Source organism: Manis pentadactyla, chromosome 13 (genome assembly GCF_030020395.1).
Source record: "Manis pentadactyla isolate mManPen7 chromosome 13, mManPen7.hap1, whole genome shotgun sequence".
NCBI classification, from domain to species: domain Eukaryota; kingdom Metazoa; phylum Chordata; class Mammalia; order Pholidota; family Manidae; genus Manis; species Manis pentadactyla.
The window spans coordinates 47,569,733-47,590,301 of NC_080031.1; the positions used below are offsets into that span (position 1 = coordinate 47,569,733).

Here is a 20,569-nt window from a genome sequence, read left to right on the forward strand (position 1 = left end):
ATGTTCAAAGACTGGAAGAATTCATATTGTTAGAATGTCCAAACTACCCAAAACCATCTATCGATTTCTTCTGTTTAAAGTATTTTATCTTTTAAAATTTACTCTTTATGAAAATAATAACAGATGAGGTGACATAGTAAGGAATAGAAAGAAGGAAAGATGATGGAGAAATGGAGATTAACAAAGGAGAATAAGAAGCAAAATCAAAGAAAAGAAAGGTTGGGGGGGAAATATGTAACTAGAGTTAAAAAAATGGAAATTTAGAAACAGGATCTATAATAAATTTTTTAACAACAAACCAATGAACCTGTTGGTAGTTTTACCAATTTTCCTATAAAACTGCATATGATAGATGTCTGTTATTTCTCAACATGAACTATCTTGGTAACTCTAAATTCATCTGAGATTTTCCTACGGGGATTTATTTATAAATCTTGTTGGCATCCCGGGACTTAGGGGGCTAAAGCTTATGACTGTAGAGGGTGTGCGGAAAGATGGTGGAGTTGACAAGTAAGGCAGAAACACCCCTGCATGCACACTCCAAGGAGGCAACTGCGGAAAATACAACTAAACTGAGAAATGACCTGAAGACCGCAGAAGCCGTCGTCTATCTCCAGTGAGGAGGAGAGGACCACACTGCAAAGGGCAAAGGGCCAAAAAGGGACGGACGGAGAGCGACGGGCCGAGAAGCCCCCGCGGGGCCATACGCACCGCCGTCGCCGCGAGAGCGGGCTCCACGACGACGTCCAGGGCAGCGCCGCCGCGCCTGCCGCCTCAGCTACCGGGGCGCGAACCTCCCTGCCGGTCCCGCGGCGGTGAGCCGCCCGCCCACGGCCGCCGCGGGCCGGCGGACGAGCCCCCCGCCGCCGCCGGCCGCGGGCGTCAAGGTAGAGCGGGACGGTGCGGCGGTGAGGGCGGGGCGCGGGGGGCGGGGCGCAGCGTGGAGCTGGGCGGGTGACGGGAGGGGCGGTGCACCCCCGACGCGGTCGCCGGCCCCGCGGCCGATGCCCGGGTGAACGTGACGGGGCCACAGCAGGGCGGAGAGAACGCAGACGGGGGCGGCGATTCCACAGCAGGTCGCGATGCGGAAGGAAGCCAGGAGCGTGTCAGACCCGGGCAGCTCCGGTACGTTGCAGGAGCGTCTGCAGCGGTTTCAGGCAGGTGCAAAAGCGCAGCCACGGCCTCTGGGAAGACAGACACTCATGTAGGTCTCCCTGAACAGAGGGACGTGGGTGTGTAAGAATAGAAATAGGTTAAATGTAAGAATAGAACTAAGTTAGCATAAGAGTAGCCATCTTAAGGGCCTAAAAGCCATTTCCTGAGTGTGTGTGAACTGGAACTGGGTAAGGCCGAGAAAAACAAGATAATCAATCATGAACACCGGAATACGGCAGCGGTGACCCTTGGTCAGCTAACCTTGGTCAGTTAATCCTACATACCAAGCTTATCATGCAGAACCTCCCTGGCAATTGAAGAATGGTCTTATCTTGCTCTTGCCTAACCCCAGGATGTATATCTTGCAAGAATAATGTATAGCTGTGGAAAATTACTGTGAGTTAAGTGCTTTGAAAATGCTATATAAACCCTTGGCTCTGAGTGCTCAGGGTCCTTGTTGAAACCCGCTGTGCCGGGCAGACACTTGGACCCCAGCTAGCTGGAATAACAATAAACCTCTTGCTTGTTGCATCAATCTGCCGTGGCTTTCGTCTCCTCACTGGGGGGGAAGCGCAGACCAGAATAAGGCCATTGGGTCTTACATTTGGGGGCTCGTCTGGGATCACGTGCCCCCCCAGGAGGAACGACAAGTCAAGGATCGGAGGCTTGCCCTGCCCAGGTATTACTCTGTTTGTATCCGTGTGTGTCTTTTGTCAAACCTGTAAGAACGTTCTGTGTTTAATCAGAAAGTGCCTTGCCGGCTGGTGAGCGCACTCACTGTTTTTGTTCGCGAACAAACCTGAAACCTGTATAAGCCTGTAGGAGCTCCAATCTGTTTCTGGGTTGGCATAAACTTAGGCGGACGTGCTGGCAGGTCACCGACCAGGGGTCTTGGGAGACGTCCCTTGCCCCCGTCTGGAGGACGAGGTCCTCATCTGTGAGGAAAGTTGGCTGCCGCTGCAGTCCGACAGGCCCTCAACTTACTTTCAGGTTTGTCTCAGCGGCCGTGGCTGATTCTTCTCTGTAGGCGCCTGGTTGTTGTTCGTCGTGTTTATTTGTCTTAGTCTTTTTGACAGAAGAAATGGGACAGACGCAGACGACCCCCTTGTCTCTCATGAAAGACCATTTTTCTCAGACATTAGGGAGAGAGCTCACAATTTGAGCACGGACATCAGGAAGAGAAAATTTCGTGGTTTCTGCACCTCAAGTGGCCATCCTTTAACGTTGGCTGGCTGCCGGAGGGAACCTTATCATTATGTCTCAGTCTGTATGTTTGTGTGTCTAAGTGTGTAAATGAAAATATCTTTCTACCTCCGGATGGTATTAATGAAATTGATTTAAAGACAAGTGCTTGTGTTGGATTCTCTCAGAGGAGGACGCCGCCCCAAATCACTCACGGAAGGCGTCTCTTGATGCAACAAGCAAGAGGAATTTATTCAGAGGCCAGCTAGCTGGGGTCCATGTGTTAGCCCGACGCAGCGGGTCTCAACAAGGACCCCGAACACACAAAGACAGAAGTTTTTATAGCATTTTCAAAGGGGCAGTATTTTCTACAGTCACAATACAGTGTTTTTTTTTCATAGACACATAAATTTTCGGCTGACGCCTCATCCTGGGGGTCTGGTTAGATAAAATCACTTTCGGAATGTTTAGGGTGGTTCTAGCAAGATAAGCTTAACTGATTGAGGTTGGCTAACTAAAGGTCACTACAATTAACACTGGCTGACTAACTTGTTTTTTAAAGTTCTAGTAATTTTTCTCCTTCTAGGTTAGAAAATGGTGTTTGAGCCTTTAAGATGGCTGTGCTTATGCTAACTTTTGATTCTTCAGGTTCTACATTTCTCCACTTCTCTTTAAGGGCATTCCAATCATGGAATGTTTGTATCTTCCTGTTGGGTGAGTGAATGATATTGTTGCTGCAACATTAGTACATGAACGGCACTCACTCTTTTTCTAACAAAAGTTATCAGCCGATTTAATATGCAGGGTCTCAAAGTGAGGAGCAACACAAAGATGAGTAAGGGCTCAGCCAGAGTGGATATCAAGGTCTCGTAAACTACGGGGACCTAGTGAACTAAGATTCAAATAGCCCTTGGCCGGCTTCTCGTACTCTCTTTCTCTGGTCTAGCCTTTCTTTAAGCTTTGACATTGAATCTCTTACTACTCTGGAATGGTCTGCATAAAAGCAGCATTCTTCTTTTAAAGCTGCACACAATCTTCTTTCTTTAAGAAACAGCAGATCCAGCCCTCGTCTGTTCTGCAAGACTACTTCAGAGAGGGAAGTCAGAGATTCTTCAAGTTTAGTAATGGATTGCTCTATGGTTTTTAGGTCTTCATTAATAGCTGTCTTTAGTCTCTCATAATGTTGGTTCTCTTGGATAATAGCGGCTGTTCTTGTTTTTACTCCGGCTGCGACTCTTATTTCTAACAACACAGCTAAGGTCAGCGAGACCGGCTCTCTCTTATATCTATGCTTAGGTTCAAATTCAGGTACGAATGAGAGGTCATCATGATAGATTAACTTGGGCACCAGCTGAACTATGATACAGAAATCGCGGGAGGAGTTGAAGGCAGAAGTAGAGACACATGGGGTCACTCTAGTGTTACAAGCCTACTACTCTTCGGGAGGAGGGACTAGATACTCATTTTCATCTGAGGAGGTCACAGCTATGGTTTTATTACACAAAGCTTTATGGGTGGGGGGGACTGAACTTAAACATTTTTTTCTTCTAGTTACTTCAGTCAGAGTTAGCTTCTTGTGGCTTACCCAGCTACAGATCTCGTGACGGGTTGTCCTGTTAAAACTGCCTAACAATCTCAATCTTTTATAATAAGGCGGCTCAGAAGAGAAACACAACTAACAGGATTCAGTAGTGTTAGGGTTGGTGGTATTTAAGACCTGAAAAGCTCTTTCAAGGAGGTTGAGAAGGCGTTGTCTGGTGCTAGGAAAGGAGGTGACTCGGCCAAGAGTGGAGGCGGAGTGAGTGGTGGCAGAGTCTATAGGTGGGGCTAGGGCCTGTTTTGGGGCTGGGGCTGGGAGACGCGGTTGATCTCGCAAGACAGCGTTGGGTTCTACTGGGGCAGCTGGAAGGGTCTCAACTTTGAGCCTGATAGTAAATATGAGGCTTTTATTATATCTAGATTTATAGTATCTGAGCTCTCACTGTCATCCAGTGACTCATCTATCATACTGGCGCCTCTTATTACTGAACGTGATATTTAAGGGGTTGCATAGCCCTGTCTGCTCATAGTTGGGGGATGTGTGGTTCAGGACTACTTTAAGGAGGTCTCAACTGGATACGGGGTTCTAATAAACATTACCCGTAGTTTCACAGCCCCAAGAGCTACAATAAAAGGATTCTAAGCTTTTACACTGTTGGGCTTGTAAGCTTTTACACTGTCGGGCTTGTTGGTGGGTTCGTCTGTCACGGGGGCAGACATAGAAGGTAGTGGTTTTTATCTTATTGCGTGCTAGGGGATAACTACACCCGCTGTCTCTATAGGAAACCTGGCTCTGGGCTGCAGAATAATCGCGGTCTGGTGGTCGAATTAGGTGGGCCTGTCTCTAAGGTATATTAGGTATGTCTCAGGTATTTAATCTAGCAACTAGGGCGCAAACATCAGGGTGCAGGGACGGCCACCAGGTCTTAAGGGGGGCAGCCTTAGAAACAGACTACACTGCCTCTCCTGTCTGAGAGAAAACTTGCCATGTCAGCAACTTGTGTTCATGGGGGTTAGGGTTCTGGAAGATGGGAAGTAACTGGGTCATTAGAATTAGAATTGTTAGTGACACAATTATTTTTACACAAGCGAAATTTAAGAGGGTTATCAGTTCGAATTACCCGCCAGTCCGGGTCTGGTTGAGGCGCTTTTTTCAGATGTGAAGCATGTATCTAGGAAGAGATGCCATCTACTTTTACAGCTGTAGGTGTGGTCAAAAGGACGATGAAGGGTCTTTTCTACCGAGGCTCAAGATTTTCCGTTCGATGTCACTTTACGTAGATAGAGTCTCTTACTTGGAACGGGTGTATACTGGAAGCTCTTAATACAAGTGGCCTCCGGGTACACTTGGAGGGGTAAGATATTCATTCTCTGGGCTGCTTGTTTTGTAGCTTGGTCCGCCCTTCTGTTTCCTTGAGCTATTAGAGAGTCGCTTTTTTGATGCCCAGGGCAATGTATTATTGCCACTTCTCTAGGTCTATGGATGGCTTCTAACAAATTTAAAATTTCTTGTTTGTTTTTAACATCTCTCCCGGCAGAAGTCAATAACCCTCTCTGTCTATAAATAGCCCCGTGTATGTGAGCGGTGGCAAAAGCGTATCGGCTGTCGGTATAGATGTTAAGTCTCTTACCTTCTGCCATCTTTAGACCCTGAGTCAGAGCGACGAGCTCTGCTCGCTGTGCAGAAGTGCCCGTTGGAAGTCCACTGGCCCACACGATTCGGTTATCATCCACTACTGCAGCTCCCACCATTCTCTTACCATCCATAATGTAACTGCTCCCGTCTGTATACCAAGTCAGGAGTCCTGGTCCTTCTAAAGGCTGATCTTGTAAGTCCTGGCGGGACCCCGTCTCCTCAGTCAGGATTTCCTGGCAGGTATGAAGTACTTCTTTTCTCAAATCGGGGAGCAGAGTAGCTGGGTTTAGGATGGTGGGTGGGGCAAATTCTACATGATAACGATTCAGGAGTAAGGTCTGGTAGTGAGTCATTCTGGCATTTGACATCTATCTTTCGGGTGGTTGCCGGATTATGCTCTCTAACGCATGTGAAGCAACCACAGTGAGTTTTTGTCCCAGTGTTAGTTTGTCAGAATCTTTAACTAGGAGGGCCACAGCTGCTACAATTCTCAGGCAGGCAGGCCACCCACTACCCATGGGGTCTAATTTTTTTGACAGATAGGCGACAGGTCTCTTCCAAGGTCTTCATTGTTGGGTCAACACTCCTCGAGCTACTCCGCTCTGTTTGTCCACGAAAAGGACAAATGGCTTAGTTACGTCTGGCAATTCTAGAGCGGGTGCTGAGAGGAGGGCTTCCTTGATATCATCAAAGGCCTGTTGTTGCTCAGATCTCTAAACAAACGGGGCTGACTCCTTGGTAAGGGGGTACAGAGGGGCGGACAAGGAAGCATATCCGGGTATCTACAATCTACAAAACCCTGCTGTCCCCAGAAACTCGCGAACCTGGCGTGCTGTAGTGGGGACCAGAATCTGCGTCACAGTCTGCTTCCGGGCTTCAGTAAGCCACCTTTTCCCTTTTCTCAGGGAATATCTCAAATAAATTACTTGTTGTTGGCAGATCTGTGCCTTCTTAGCAGATGCTCTATACTCTAATTTGGCAAGTTCAGTCAAAAGGGCTTCAGTGGCCTCTTGGCAGGTCTCCCGGGTGGGAGCGGCTATCAATAAGCCATCAACATATTGCAGCAAAGTTACCTGTGGGTTTGAAGCTCAGTAGAAAGCTAAGTATTGTTGTAAAGCCTCATTGAAGAGGGTGGGCGAGTTCTTGAATCTTTGTGGCAAACGAGTCCAGGTCAATTGCCCAGTAGTTCTTGTGGTGGGATCTTTCCACTCAAAGGCAAACAGCGGTTGGCTGTTCTGGTGCAAGCGCAGACAAAAGAAGCATCTTTTAGATCTAAAACTGAATACCAGATGTTTTTTGGGGTCAGGGAGCTTAGTAGGTTATAGGGATTTGGCATGGTGGGGTGAATGTCCTGTGTCTTTTTGTTAACTTCTCTTAAATCTTGTACTGGTCGGTAATCTCCCGTTCCTGCCTTTTTTACAGGCAGCAAGGGGGTGTTCCATGGGGATTGACATTTTACTAATATTCCGTGTTTCATAAGCTTCTGGATATGTGGCCTAATTCTATCCCTGGCTTTTTTACTTATTGGATATTGCCTCACAGTCACTGGCAAGGCTGAAGCTTTTAGTTCTATGATTACAGGGGGCTGGTTCTTGGCGAGCCCCATGCCCGCCATCTCCACCCAGGCTCCTGGGAATCGGTCGAGCCACTCCTGACTAATCCAGGAGGGCTCTGGTTCTATAAAAAGACAGTATTCATCTTCTAATCTTATGGTCAGAATACTCAAGTCTAAAGGCTTATTTTCCTGATTAGTCACTAGAGGTTTCTCAGCTTGAAAAGATATTTGGGCTCCTACTTTGGTTAAGATGTCCCTTCCTAACAGGGGCGTAGGTCATTCCGGTATAATGAGGAACGAGTGACTTACTCGTCCTACTCCTAAGTCTACTGCTCTTCGGGTGGTCCATGCTTATTGTTTCTGGCCTGTAGCTCTAATCACCCAAGACTTTTTGCCAGAGAGAGGGCCCTTGTCTTTAGTTAATACAGAATGTTGAGCACCGGTGTCTACTAGGAACTCAACGGGTTGCCCCTCCACTTTCAGAGTTACCCTGGGCTTGGGGAGGGGTTCCGAGCCCCGTCTTCCCTAATCTTCATCTTCTAGCAGAGACAACACCTTTTTTGGAGGCTTCTGCAGTGGCTTTTTAGGGCATTCTTTCACCCAATGTCCTTTCTCTTTGCAGTATCATATTGATCTTTATCCAAAGGAGGCCAGTTGCCCAGGTACCCTGCCTTACTAGTTCTACTACTAGAGGGCGGGCGTCCCTTACTTTCTACTACTGCGGCCAAGATTTTTGTTAAATTTCTCTCATGGTTCTTATCCCTCTTTTCTTCTTTACTTTCTTTTTCCTTTTCCTTCCTTAATTCCTTCTCTTCCTCAGTCTCTCTCTTATGATAAACTTTCTCAGCTTCTTTCACCAAATCTCTCAACGACAAATCCTATAAGCCTTCTAGTCTCTGAAGCTTCTTTCTAATATCAGGTGCTGATTGCCCAATAAAGGCAAGAGCCACTGAAGCACTGTGTTTCTCAGAAGTGGGGTCAAAAGGAGTATACCGCCTGAAGGCTTCTATCAGGCATTCTAAGAACACTGCGGGTGCCTCAGCGGCTCCCTGACTAACCTCTCTTACCTTGGCCAAATTGGTGGGGCGCCTTGCAGCCCCGCGAAGACCTGCCACCAGAGCCTGGCAATAGATGGTTAGTCGCTCCCTACCTTCTGGAGAATTAAAGTCCCAGTTCTGTCTGGTCAGTGGGAACCCCCTTTCTATATCATGAGGGAGTTGCGACGGTCATCCGTCAGCTCTAGGCACGTTCTTTCGCGCTTCCAGGAGGATCCTTTCTCTTTCTTCCGTGGTGAAGAGTACCTGTAAGAGCTGCTGACAATCATCCCAAGTGGGCTGGTGAGAGAACATCAGGGACTCTATCAGTCCTATTAGTCTCTGCAGTTCCTCTGAAAAAGGAGGGTGGTTAGCTTTCCAATTATATAAATCGGCAGAGGAGAATGGCCAGTATTGCAGAGGTTGGAAAGGCGGGTCTCCTTCCTCCCCGAGAATGGGGGCCTCATAAGACCTGAGGGGAAAAATACCTGATGGGTCCAATGCGGCCCCTCGGTGCTGCCGAGTTCCCTGGGCCGGTCCCAGAGCTGGCCCCGATGCCTCGGTACCAGAGGCTAGAGGCATCGGAGGTGCCGGGGCCGGAGGCACTGGGGCCTTGGCCGCCGGGGCCTCGGGCGCCGGGGCAGAGGCAGGAGGGTAAGGAGGGGGATCATCAACCATGAGCAAGTCTTGAGTGTCAGGGTGTATTTTGGTGGTCTCTTTCTCTTTTCCCTGAGGTTGAGCCTGAGCTAATAAGACTCGAGAGTTCGCTTTCTTTCGCACCCAGGGCTTTACTCAGGGCGGTGGATTTTCCACCAATTCTTGCCAGACTACAATGTAGGGCTGCTGATCCAGATGTCCCCGAGTTGAATTCTGGAAAACAACAGCTTTTACTGCAAGCAGAGTGGAAAGGTCAAAAGTCCCCTCTGGGGGCCATCCAATGTTAAAAGTGGGCCACTCGGAGGTACGGAATGTCTGCCACAGCCCTTTTTAAATTTCTACTGACAAGTCATGCGCCCTTGCTCTTACTTCTGTCCAATGACCTAACATCAGGCTAAGGGGGGTCGTCACTGTCTGTCCCATTGCCAGTATAACAATTATTAGACACGTAAAGGACACATAAAACAGAGACACACAGAGATTAGACACACAGCGGCCGCTTTTTGTCTTCCTCAGATTTCTGACCAAGAACCGGAAGGAATCAGTGGGCTGATACTCTCGGCGCCCAAAAACCAACCCTGTCTCATCCGGTTCACGCCACCAGGCGTCCCTGGCCCTCCAAACTCCCCGAGGCGTCCCCCAGGGTTGCAGCCTGCGGTGCTCCAAGTACGTCTACCGACCGCAGTCGCAACCCCTTACGGGACCAGGACAGCTGCCAGACAGAGGGTACCCTTTTCAGAACTCCGACCGGTCTCACTGAAAAACAGAACACAGAACACAGACAACTAAAGACGCCACTAATCTTACCTCTTCCTCCAAGAACGGCTTCGGGAGTGAATCCGGGTGAGCGCACGATCCTGGACGAGCCCCCAAATGTTGGATTCTCCCAGAGGAGGACGCTGCCCCAAATCACTCAAGGAAGGCGTCTCTTGATGCAACAAGCAAGAGGAATTTATTCAGAGGCCAGCTAGCTGGGGTCCATGTGTTAGCCCGATGCAGCGGGTCTCAACAAGGACCCCGAACACACAAAGCCAGAAGTTTTTATAGCATTTTCAAAGGGGCAGTATTTTCTACAGTCACAATACAGTGTTTTTTTTTTCATAGACACATAAATTTTCGGCTGACGCCTCATCCTGGGGGTCTGGTTAGATAAAATCACTTTCGGAATGTTTAGAGTAGTTCTAGCAAGATAAGCTTAACTGATTCAAGTTAGCTAACTAAAAGTCACTGCAATTAACACTGGCTGACTAACTTGTTTTTTTAAGTTCTAGAAATTTTTCTCCTTCTAAGTTAAAAAATAGTGTTTGAGCCTTTAAGATGGCTGTGCTTATGCTAACTTTTGATTCTTCGGTTTCTACACTTGTGAAAATTGGGCATTCTAAAACTTCCAGAAAATCTGATTAAAAATGTTAAGCATTAATGCTAATTTAGGTTTGGCTGAGGCATGCATGTTCTTATAGTTATCAGCTCCAAAGTTTACTTAAAAGTCATTTAAGTTGATGTTACCTGTTAAACATTTCAAGAAGATGCTTGAAGAAAAGCTTGACTTTGTCTAATGTTTAGTAAAAGTTTTCTAAGTAATCTGGCATGGTTGCTAAAAATAAGTAGACAAGTGTATCAAATAAACATGTTAATAATAATACTGTATTAATGTATAATAGTATATATATCTGCAAACAGCCTGAGAATTTTTGTGGTAACCAAAATATTTAAAGTTTGCTAAGTTATATAGATATATTTTGTGCCTAATGAGAAATTGTGTTGTAAAGCACATTTCCAAAAATGATAATATATGTTCATGGATGAAGAATGCTAGTGTAACAGTTTACGGTGGCCTGTTTTTCAGTGTTCACTGAAAGTTAAAGTATCAAATAATTTTAAGTTCTAATGAAAACTACTTAAATAAAGAAAACATTTCTCTATGCTAAAAGATGTATGTTTTAATAAGAGAAAGTATAAAGAATGGAAACTCGTCTGGATGCTAAAGAATGTGTATTTTGATAAAAGAAAGTGGCTTTGTTCTAAAGTGCAGCTGTTTGTTTAGAGAAGGACAGAGAGACAGAGACAAAGAGAGAGAGCAGTGTGGTGCCTTTTGTTGTAGCGGATCCGCTCAGCCTGTTGCTTTGGGAGAGGGTCAGGATGTTTAGAGATAAGGCGAGATAAACCCAGTCAAGCCCCAGGCAAGCCCAGGCATAATTCTCACCCATTTATGTGCTTGAGACCATGGGGCAAACGAAGAATAAATTACTATATTCTTACAGATATAGTCGTGCTATGTGAAATTAAAGCAAGTGAGTCTTGATATCAAGTGCACAGCAAATTAGAATTTTGTTTCCAGTTAAAAAAACAGTTTTCTTTAACTGTTAGTCTGCTCTTAATGTTGAAAGATTGCAAAAGGTTCTCTAATTGTTTTATCAAAGCAGTTTCTCATGCTTAAAGTCTCAGTGAGTTACCAGAATATTTTTTTTTTTGGATTTGTTTGAAACTTTTAATAGTAAAGATCATAAATAAATGTTTCTTTCAAAAATATATATTTGGATGGCTTTTTTTTTTTAATAATTATTTTTTTATTGAAGGGTAGTTGACGCACAGTATTACATTACATTAGTTTCAAGTGTACAACACAGTGGTAGAACATTTATATACATAATTCGAGGTTCCAGCTATCACCCTACCAAGCTGTTACATTATCTTGACTATATTCCTTATGCTATACATTACATCCCGGTTACTTATTTATTTTATCATTGGAAGTCTGTCCTTTTTTTTTTTTTTTTTTTTTGTGAGGGCATCTCTCATATTTATTGATCAAATGATTGTTAACGACAATAAAATTCTGTATAGCGGAGTCAATGCTCAAAGCACAATCATTAATCCACCCCAAGCCTAATTTTCGTCAGTCTCCAATCTTCTAAGGCATAACAAACAAGTTCTTACATGGAGAACAAATTCTTACATAATGAATAAGTTACATAGTGAACAGTACAAGGGCAGTCATCACAGAAACTTTCAGTTTAGCTCATGCATTATGAACTCTAAACAGTCAGTTCAAATATGAATACACATTTGGTTTTTATACTTGATTTATGTGTGGATACTACATTCCTCTCTTTATTATTATTATTTTTAATAAAATGCTGAAGTGGTAGGTAGATACAAGATAAAGGTAGAAAACATACTTTAGTGTTGTAAGAGAGCAAATGTAGATGATCAGGTGTGTGCCTGTAGACTATGTGTTAATCCAAGCTAGACCAGGGCAATAAAACATCCACGTATGCAGAAGATTTCTCTCAGAACAGGGGGGGTGAGGTTCTAAGCCTCACCTCTTTTGATCCCCAATTTCTAACCTGATGGCCCCCCTGCGACTGTGCCTGTCTTAGGTTGTTCCTCCCTTGAGGAATCTTACCCGTCTCTGGCTAAACAGTCATCTTCCGGGGCCATACAGGGAAATGTGAAGTTGGTAAGTGAGAGAGAAGCCTTATTGTTTGAAAAGGTTAGCTTTTTACATCTTTGCATATTTATTCCCTGTGGCTTCTATGCCCAGCATTTGTCTTGAGGTATCTTTACCACTTGGAAGAATTATGATACTCGATAAATTTGATAGGAGGCACGAATTCTATTTAAGGGTTGTAATTAGGAAGGAAGAAGAAAAGCTATAGAAGTAGCAGGCAGAAGAAAACATGGGAAGATTGATTATTTCTTTGGCATATCTTCTTGTAGAGTACTTCAGCTTGAATAGGTTTTAAGCTACTACTTAAATTGCGCACACACATTAACATAATAGGAGTATAGTTACATAACCAAAGCATATCTGTAATTACAAGCAATCTCCAGTGAAACCAAGAAAACCAGTTAGGCACCTTAGGCATTTGTGAAAACTTATCTATGACATGGTGGATATTGTCCAACTGAACTTGAACAGTCTGAGAGAAATCAGAAAAATTAAAACAACCCATTCCTGGGGACTGTTCACATGCCATATGTTCTTTTAACAGTAAATAGTCTGTAGTTGTAAGACTTTGGAGCGCTACAATTTGCACTTCTCCAAATTCTTGGTTGAGTTCCAACAGTTGAGATCCAGTCAAATTTGTTGTTTTACTGTATGCATAGGCCAGTTTAGATATCTCCTTCCTCATTCAAATGGCAAGTCCAGGAACGGGTGGGATGAGTGCATCTACAGCTGTAGCAGTGCGTGGATCTTTGTTGGGGTTTTTTGATGATCATCTTCTGGCATGAGTCTTCCAGAGAGTGCTGATGTTGGAAGTTCTTTTTCATATCGTACCTTAGTTCATTTTTGGGGTAGCCCAATTAGGCTTTGATCCTCTGTATAAACACAAACAGACCCTTTGCCTACACCTTTATATGCCCTTTATACTCGTGTAGAACTCGTTGGAGATTACCACACAGGAACTGCCCTTTTTTTTTTTTTCTTTGTTTTTGGTATCACTAATCTACACTTACATGACTAATATTATGCTTACTAGGCTCTCCCCTATACCAGGTCTCCCCTATAAACCCCTTTACAGTCATTGTCCATCAGCATAGCAAAATGTTGTAGAGTCACTACTTGCATTCTCTGTGTTGTACAGCCCTCCCTTTTCTCCTACCCCCCCTTGCATGTTAATCTTAATACCCCCCTACTTCTCCCCCCTTATCCCTCCCTACTCACCCATCCTCCCCAGTCCCTTTCCCTTTGGTACCTATTAGTCCATTCTTGAGTTCTGTGATTCTGCTGCTGTTTTGTTCCTTCAGTTTTTTCTTTGTTCTTATATTCCACAGATAAGTGAAATCATTTGGTATTTCTCTTTCTCCATTTGGCTTGTTTCACTGAGCATAATACCCTCCAGCTCCATCCATGTTGCTGCAAATGATTGGATTTGCCCTTTTCTTATGGCTGAGTAGTATTCCATTGTGTATATGTACCACATCTTCTTTATCCATTCATCTACTGATGGACATTTAGGTTGCTTCCAATTCTTGGGTATTGTAAATAGTGCTGCAATAAACATAGGGGTGCATCTGTCTTTCTCAAACTTGATTGCTGCGTTCTCAGGGTAAATTCCTAGGAGTGCAATTCCTGGGTCAAATGGTAAGTCTGTTTTGAGCATTTTGATGTACCTCCATACTGCTTTCCACAATGGTTGAACTAACTTACATTCCCACCAGCAGTGTAGGAGGGTTCCCCTTTCTCCACAGCCTCGCCAACATTTGTTGTTGTTTGTCTTTTGGATGGCAGCCATCCTTACTGGTGTGAGGTGATACCTCATTGTAGTTTTAATTTGCATTTCTCTGATAATTAGCGATGTGGAGCATCTTTTCATGTGTCTGTTGGCCATCTGTATTTCTTTTTTGGAGAACTGTGTGTTCAGTTCCTCTGCCCATTTTTTAATTGGGTTATTTGTTTTTTGTTTGTTGAGGCGTGTGTGCTCCTTATATATTCTGGACGTCAAGCCTTTATCGGATGTGTCATTTTCAAGTATATTCTCCCATATTGTAGGGATCCTTCTTGTTCTATTGATGGTGTCTTTTGCTGTACAGAAGCTTTTCAGCTTAATATAGTCCCACTTACTCATTTTTGCTGTTGTTTTCCTTGCCTGGGGAGATATGTTCAAGAAGAGGTCACTCATGTTTATGTCTAAGAGGTTTTTGCCTATGTTTTCTTCCAAGAGTTTAATGGTTTCATGGCTTACATTCAGGTCTTTGATCCATTTGGAGTTTACTTTTGTATATGGGGTTAGACAATGGTCCAGTTTCATTCTCCTACATGTAGCTTTCCAGTTTTGCCAGCACCATCTGTTGAAGAGACTGTCATTTCGCCATTGTATGTCCATGTCTCCTTTATCAAATATTAATTGACCATATATGTCTGGGTTAATGTCTGGATTCTCTAGTCTGTTCCATTGGTCTGTGGCTCTGCTCTTGTGCCAGTACCAAATTGTCTTGATTACTATGGCTTTATAGTAGAGCTTGAAGTTGGGGAGTGAGATCCCCCCTACTTTATTCTTCTTTCTCAGGATTGCTTTGACTATTCGGGGTCTTTTGTGTTTCCATATGAATTTTTGAATTATTTGTTCCAGTTCATTGAAGAATGTTGCTGGTAGTTTCATAGGGATTGCATCAAATCTGTATATTGCTTTGGGCAGGATGGCCATTTTGACGATATTAATTCTTCCTAGCCACGAGCATGGGATGAGTTTCCATCTGTTAGTGTCCCCTTTAATTTCTCTTAAGAGTGACTTGTAGTTTTCAGAGTATAAGTCTTTCACTTCTTTGGTTAGGTTTATTCCTAGGTATTTTATTTTTTTTGATGCAATTGTGAATGGAGTTGTTTTCCTGATTTCTCTTTCTGTTGGTTCATTGTTAGTATACAGGAAAGCCAAAGATTTCTGTGTGTTGATTTTGTATCCTGCAACTTTGCTGTATTCCGATATCAGTTCTAGTAGTTTTGGGGTGGAGTCTTTAGGGTTTTTATGTACAGTATCATGTCATCTGCAAATAGTGACAGTTTAACTTCTTCTTTACCAATCTGGATTCCTTGCATTTCTTTATTTTGTCTGATTGCCGTGGCTAGGACCTCCAGTACTATGTTAAATAACAGTGGAGAGAGTGGGCATCCCTGTCTAGTTCCTGATCTCAGAGGAAATGCTTTCAGCTTCTCGCTGTTCAATATAATGTTGGCTGTGGGTTTATCATAGATGGCCTTTATTATGTTGAGGTACTTGCCCTCTATTCCCATTTTGCTGAGAGTTTTTAACATGAATGGATGTTGAACTTTGTCAATTGCTTTTTCAGCATCTATGGAGATGATCATGTGGTTTTTGTCTTTCTTTTTGTTGATGTGGTGGATGATGTTGATGGACTTTCGAATGTTGTAACATCCTTGCATCCCTGGGATGAATCCCACTTGGTCATGGTGTATGATCCTTTTGATGTATTTTTGAATTCGGTTTGCTAATATTTTGTTGAGTATTTTTGCATCTACGTTCATCAGGGATATTGGTCTGTAGTTTTCTTTTTTGGTGGGGTCTTTGCCTGGTTTTGGTATTAGGGTGATGTTAGCTTCATAGAATGAGTTTGGGAGTATCCCCTCCTCCTCTATTTTTTGCAAAACTCTAAGGAGAATGGGTAGTATGTCTTCCCTGTATGTCTGATAAAATTCCGAGGTAAATCCATCTGGCCCGGGAGTTTTGTTCTTTGGTAGTTTTTTGATTACCGCTTCAATTTCGTTGCTGGTAATTGGTCTGTTTAGACTTTCTGTTTCTTCCTGGGTCAATCTTGGAAGGTTATATTTTTCTAGGAAGTTGTCCATTTCTCCTAGGTTTCCCAGATTGTTATCATATAGGTTTTCATAGTATTCTCCAATAATTCTTTGCATTTCTGTGGGGTCCGTCGTGATTTTTCCTTTCTTGTTTCTGATACTGTTGATTTGTGTTGACTCTCTTTTCTTCTTAATAAGTCTGGCTAGAGGCTTATCTATTTTGTTTATTTTCTCGAAGAACCAGCTCTTGGTTTCATTGATTTTTGCTATTGTTTTATTCTTCTCAATTTTATTTATTTCTTCTCTGATCTTTATTATGTCCCTCCTTCTGCTGACCTTAGGCCTCATCTGTTCTTCTTTTTCCAATTTCGATAATTGTGACATTAGACCATTCATTTGGGATTGCTCTTCCTTTTTTAAATATGCTTGGATTGCTATATACTTTCCTCTTAAGACTGCTTTTGCTGTGTCCCACAGAAGTTGGGGCTTAGTGTTGTTGTTGTCATTTGTTTCCATATATTGCTGGATCTACATTTTGATTTAGTCATTGATCCTTTGATTATTTAAGAGCGTGTTGTTAAGCCTCCATGTGTTTGTAAGCCTCTTTGCTTTCTTTGTACAGTTTATTTCTAGTTTTCTGCCTTTGTGGTCTGAAAAGTTGGTTGGTAGGATTTCCATCTTTTGGAATTTTCTGAGGCTCTTTTTGTGGCCTAGTATGTGGTCTATTTTGGAGAATGTTCCATGTGCACTTGAGAAGAATGTATATCCCGCTGCTTTTGGATGTAGAGTTCTATAGATGTCTATTAGGTCCATCTGCTCTACTGTGTTGTTCAGTGCTTCCGTGTCCTTACTTATTTTCTGCCCAGTGGATCTATCCTTTGGGGTGAGTGGTGTGTTGAAGTCTCCTAGAATGAATGCATTGCAGTCTATATCCCCCTTTAGTTCTGTTAGTATTTTTTTCACATATGCTGGTGCTCCTGTGTTGGGTGCATATATATTTAGAATGGTTATATCCTCTTGTTTGACTGAGCCCTTTATCATTATGTAGTGTCCTTCTTTATCTCTTGTTACTTTCTTTGTTTTGAAGTCTATTTTGTCTGATATTAGTACTGCAAACCCTGCTTTCTTCTCACTGTTGTTTGCTTGAAATATGTTTTTCCATCCCTTGACTTTTAGTCTGTACATGTCTTTGGGTTTGAGGTGAGTTTCTTGTAAGCAGCATATAGATGGGTCTTGCTTTTTAATCCATTCTGTTACTCTGTGTCTTTTGATTGGTGCATTCAACCCATTAACATTTAGGGTGACTATTGAAAGATATGTACTTATTGCCATTGCAGGCCCTAAATTCGTGGTTACCAAAGGTTCAAGGTTAGCCTCTTTAGTATCTTACTGCCTAACTTAGCTCGCTTATTGGGCTGTTATATACACTGTCTGGAGATTCTTTTCTTCTCTCCCTTCTTGTTCCTCCTCCTCGATTCTTCATATGTTGGGTGTTTTGTGCTGTGCTCCTTCAAGGAGTGCTCCCATCTAGAGCAGTCCCTGTAAGATGTTCTGTAGTGGTGGTTTGTGGAAAGCAAATTCCCTCAGCTTTTGTTTGTCTGGGAATTGTTTAATCCCACCGTCATATTTGAATGATAGTCGTGCTGGATACAGTATCATTGGTTCAAGGCCCTTCTGTTTCATTGTATTAAATATATCATGCCATTCTCTTCAGGCATGTAAAGTTTCTGTTGAAAAATCTGACGTTAGCCTGATGGGTTTCCCTTTATAGGTGACCTTTTTCTCTCTAGCTGCCTTTAACACTCTTTCCTTGTCCTTGATCTTTGCCATTTTAATTATTATGTGTCTTGGTGTTGTCCTTCTTGGATCCTTTCTGTTGGGGGTTCTGTGTATTTCCATTGTCTGTTCGATTACTTCCTCCCCCAGTGTGGGGAAGTTTTCAGCAATTATTTCTTCTAAGATACTTTCCATCTCTTTTCCTCTCTCTTCTTCTTCTGGGACCCCTATAATACAGATACTGTTCCTTTTGGATTGGTCACACAGTTCTCTTAACATTGTTTCATTCCTGGAGATCCTTTTGTCTCTCTCTATGTCAGCTTCTATGCGTTCCTGTTCTCTGATTTCAATTCCATCAATGGCCTCTTGCATTCTATCCATTCTGCTTATAAACCCTTCCAGAGTTTGTTTCATTTCTGCGATCTCCTTTCTGGCATCTGTGATCTCCTTCCGGACTTCATCCCATTTCTCTTGCGTATTTCTCTGCATCTCTGTCAGCATGTTTATGATTCTTATTTTGAATTCTTTGTCAGGAAGACTAGTTAGGTCTGTCTCCTTCTCTGGTGTTGTCTCTGTGATCTTTGTCTGCCTGTAGCTTTGCCTTTTCATGGTGATAATAATAGTCTGCAGAACTGGGACAAGTGACGGCTGGAAGGACTTCCTTTCTTGTTGGTTTGTGGCCCTCCTCTCCTGGGAGAACAGCGACCTCTAGTGGCTTGTGCTGCGCAGCTGCTTGCAGACAGGGTTTCTGCTTCCTGCCCGGCTGCTATTGAGTTAATCTCCGCTGTTGCCATGGGCGTGGCCTGGCTCGGGCAGCTACTCCAAAATGGTGGAGTCGCGTTGGATCAGGAGCTGCTGGGAGGCTATTTATCTCCGTAAGGGGCCTGCCTGCTCCCTGCAGCCCAGGGGTTAAGGTGCCCAGAGATCCCGGATTCCCTACCTCTGGATTAAGTGACCCACCTGCCGCTTTAAGACTTCCAAAAAGCACCCGCCAAAACAAAATAACGACCACAAAAAAAAAAAAAATAAGAAAAAAAAATTTTTTAATTAAAAAAAAAAAATAAGTTTTTAATAAAAAAAAAAATAATGGGGGGTGGTCGTTCATTTTTCTTTATTCTCCGGTGCCAGCCTCAGGCCTCTGCTCACCGGTCTTTCTGCCCTGTTTCCCTAGTATTGGGGTCCCTATCCCTTTAAGACTTCCAAAAATCGCTCGCCAAAACAAAACAGCAAAAAAGCAAAAAAAAAAAAAAAAATGGTCGTGCGCTTTTCTTATGTCCTCTGTCGCCCCGCCTCCAGAGCCCCCTCACTGTTCTTGCTGCCCTGTTTCCCTCGTATTGGGGTCCCTATCCCTTTAAGCCTTCCAAAAAGCGCTCACCAAAACAAGACAGCAAAAAAGCAAAAAAAAAATTGTCGCCCGCTTTTCTTATGTCCTCTGTCGCCCAGCCTCCAGTGCCTGCTCACTGTTCTTGCTGCCCTGTTTCCCTAGTATTGGGGTCCCTATCCCTTTAAGACTTCCAAAAATCGCTCGCCAAAACAAAACAGCAAAAAAGCAAAAAAAAAAAAATGGTCACGCGCTTTTCTTATGCCCTCTGTCGCCCAGCCTCCAGTGCCTGCTCACTGTTCTTGCTGCCCTGTTTCCCTAATATCGAGCGCCCTGCACTCTGGCCCAGATGGCTGGGGCTGGGTGTTCAGCAGTCCTAGGCTCCGTCTCCCTCCCGCTCTGCCTGCTCTTCTCCCGCCGGGAGCTGGGGGGAGGGGCGCTCGGCTCCCGCGGGGCCGGGGCTTGTATCTTACCCCCTTCGCGAGGCGGTGGGTTCTCTCAGGTGCGGATGTGGTCTGGATATTGTCCTGTGTCCTCTGGTCTTTATTCTAGGAAGGGTTGTCTTTGTTATACTTTCATAGATATATGTTGTTTTGGGAGGAGATTTCCGCTGCTCTACTCACGCCGCCATCTTCCGCCCCTCTCCAGAATATTTTTTAAAAAATGAAATCTTAATATTAAAAAGACTAAAAGCTAAAGTTTGTTAACAACTGTGTAACCTTTATTTGCCTTTGAAATATTTTGTTATTGAAAATGATTGCATGGCATGAGAAATTGAATTTATTCCTTATATTTTTATAAGTAGAAAAATCTCTCTAACCAACAAATGATTAAAGTTGTTACTGATTATTTGTTTTCTTAATTTAACCTCCTAAGCAGAATGGTAACAAAGCTTTTTTTAGCTGATTAAATGCACTTAGTTAACAAACCAAAATTTATTCTTAAAAATTAAACTGTAGAATCTGGACAAGATTATGTTTCTCCCAGAAAAACAGGTTTCACTGTAAAGGTTTAGATGGACAAACGTGTGACCACTTTTGAGAAAGGTTGTAATAGATTTTTTTTAGAACCACCAGGTCTTCTTGTTTAATTTATATGCTGTGGATATGTTTGTATGTTTTAAAAAAACATGGAGGATTCTCCATATTTTTTAGTGAAAATGATCTTATAAGCTGCTATGCAAATTCTGTTAAAAGCTCTATCTACTATTAAAGAGTAAAACATTCTTGAAGCTTTCAGGGAAGACCTGTAGCCTTAAGAACTTTCTCTGCTTTTTTGTATCTGGTCTTGGACACTTATCCTGAGTTATGTTCTTATTATTTTCACTGTTTGTAAGCTATTGATTGTATATAACCTTTAAACCATCCAAATATCCAGCATACATTTCCATGTCACCACAACCCACTATTGACGCCATGAATGAAATAGCTGGTTAGAAAGCCAAAGGTCATCATTT

General features: G+C 43.3%; 1 protein-coding gene across 1 annotated transcript in view; it reads left to right on the top strand.

Moving 5' to 3' along the window:
* The first annotated feature begins 1,082 nt into the window (after positions 1–1,082).
* The window catches only part of LOC118934994 (olfactory receptor 5V1-like), a 38,366-nt gene continuing 18,879 nt past the window's right edge, over positions 1,083–20,569 (top strand). The window contains 1 exon segment of the mRNA XM_036931010.2: positions 1,083–1,125. Coding sequence (XP_036786905.2) covers positions 1,083–1,125 — 43 coding nt within the window.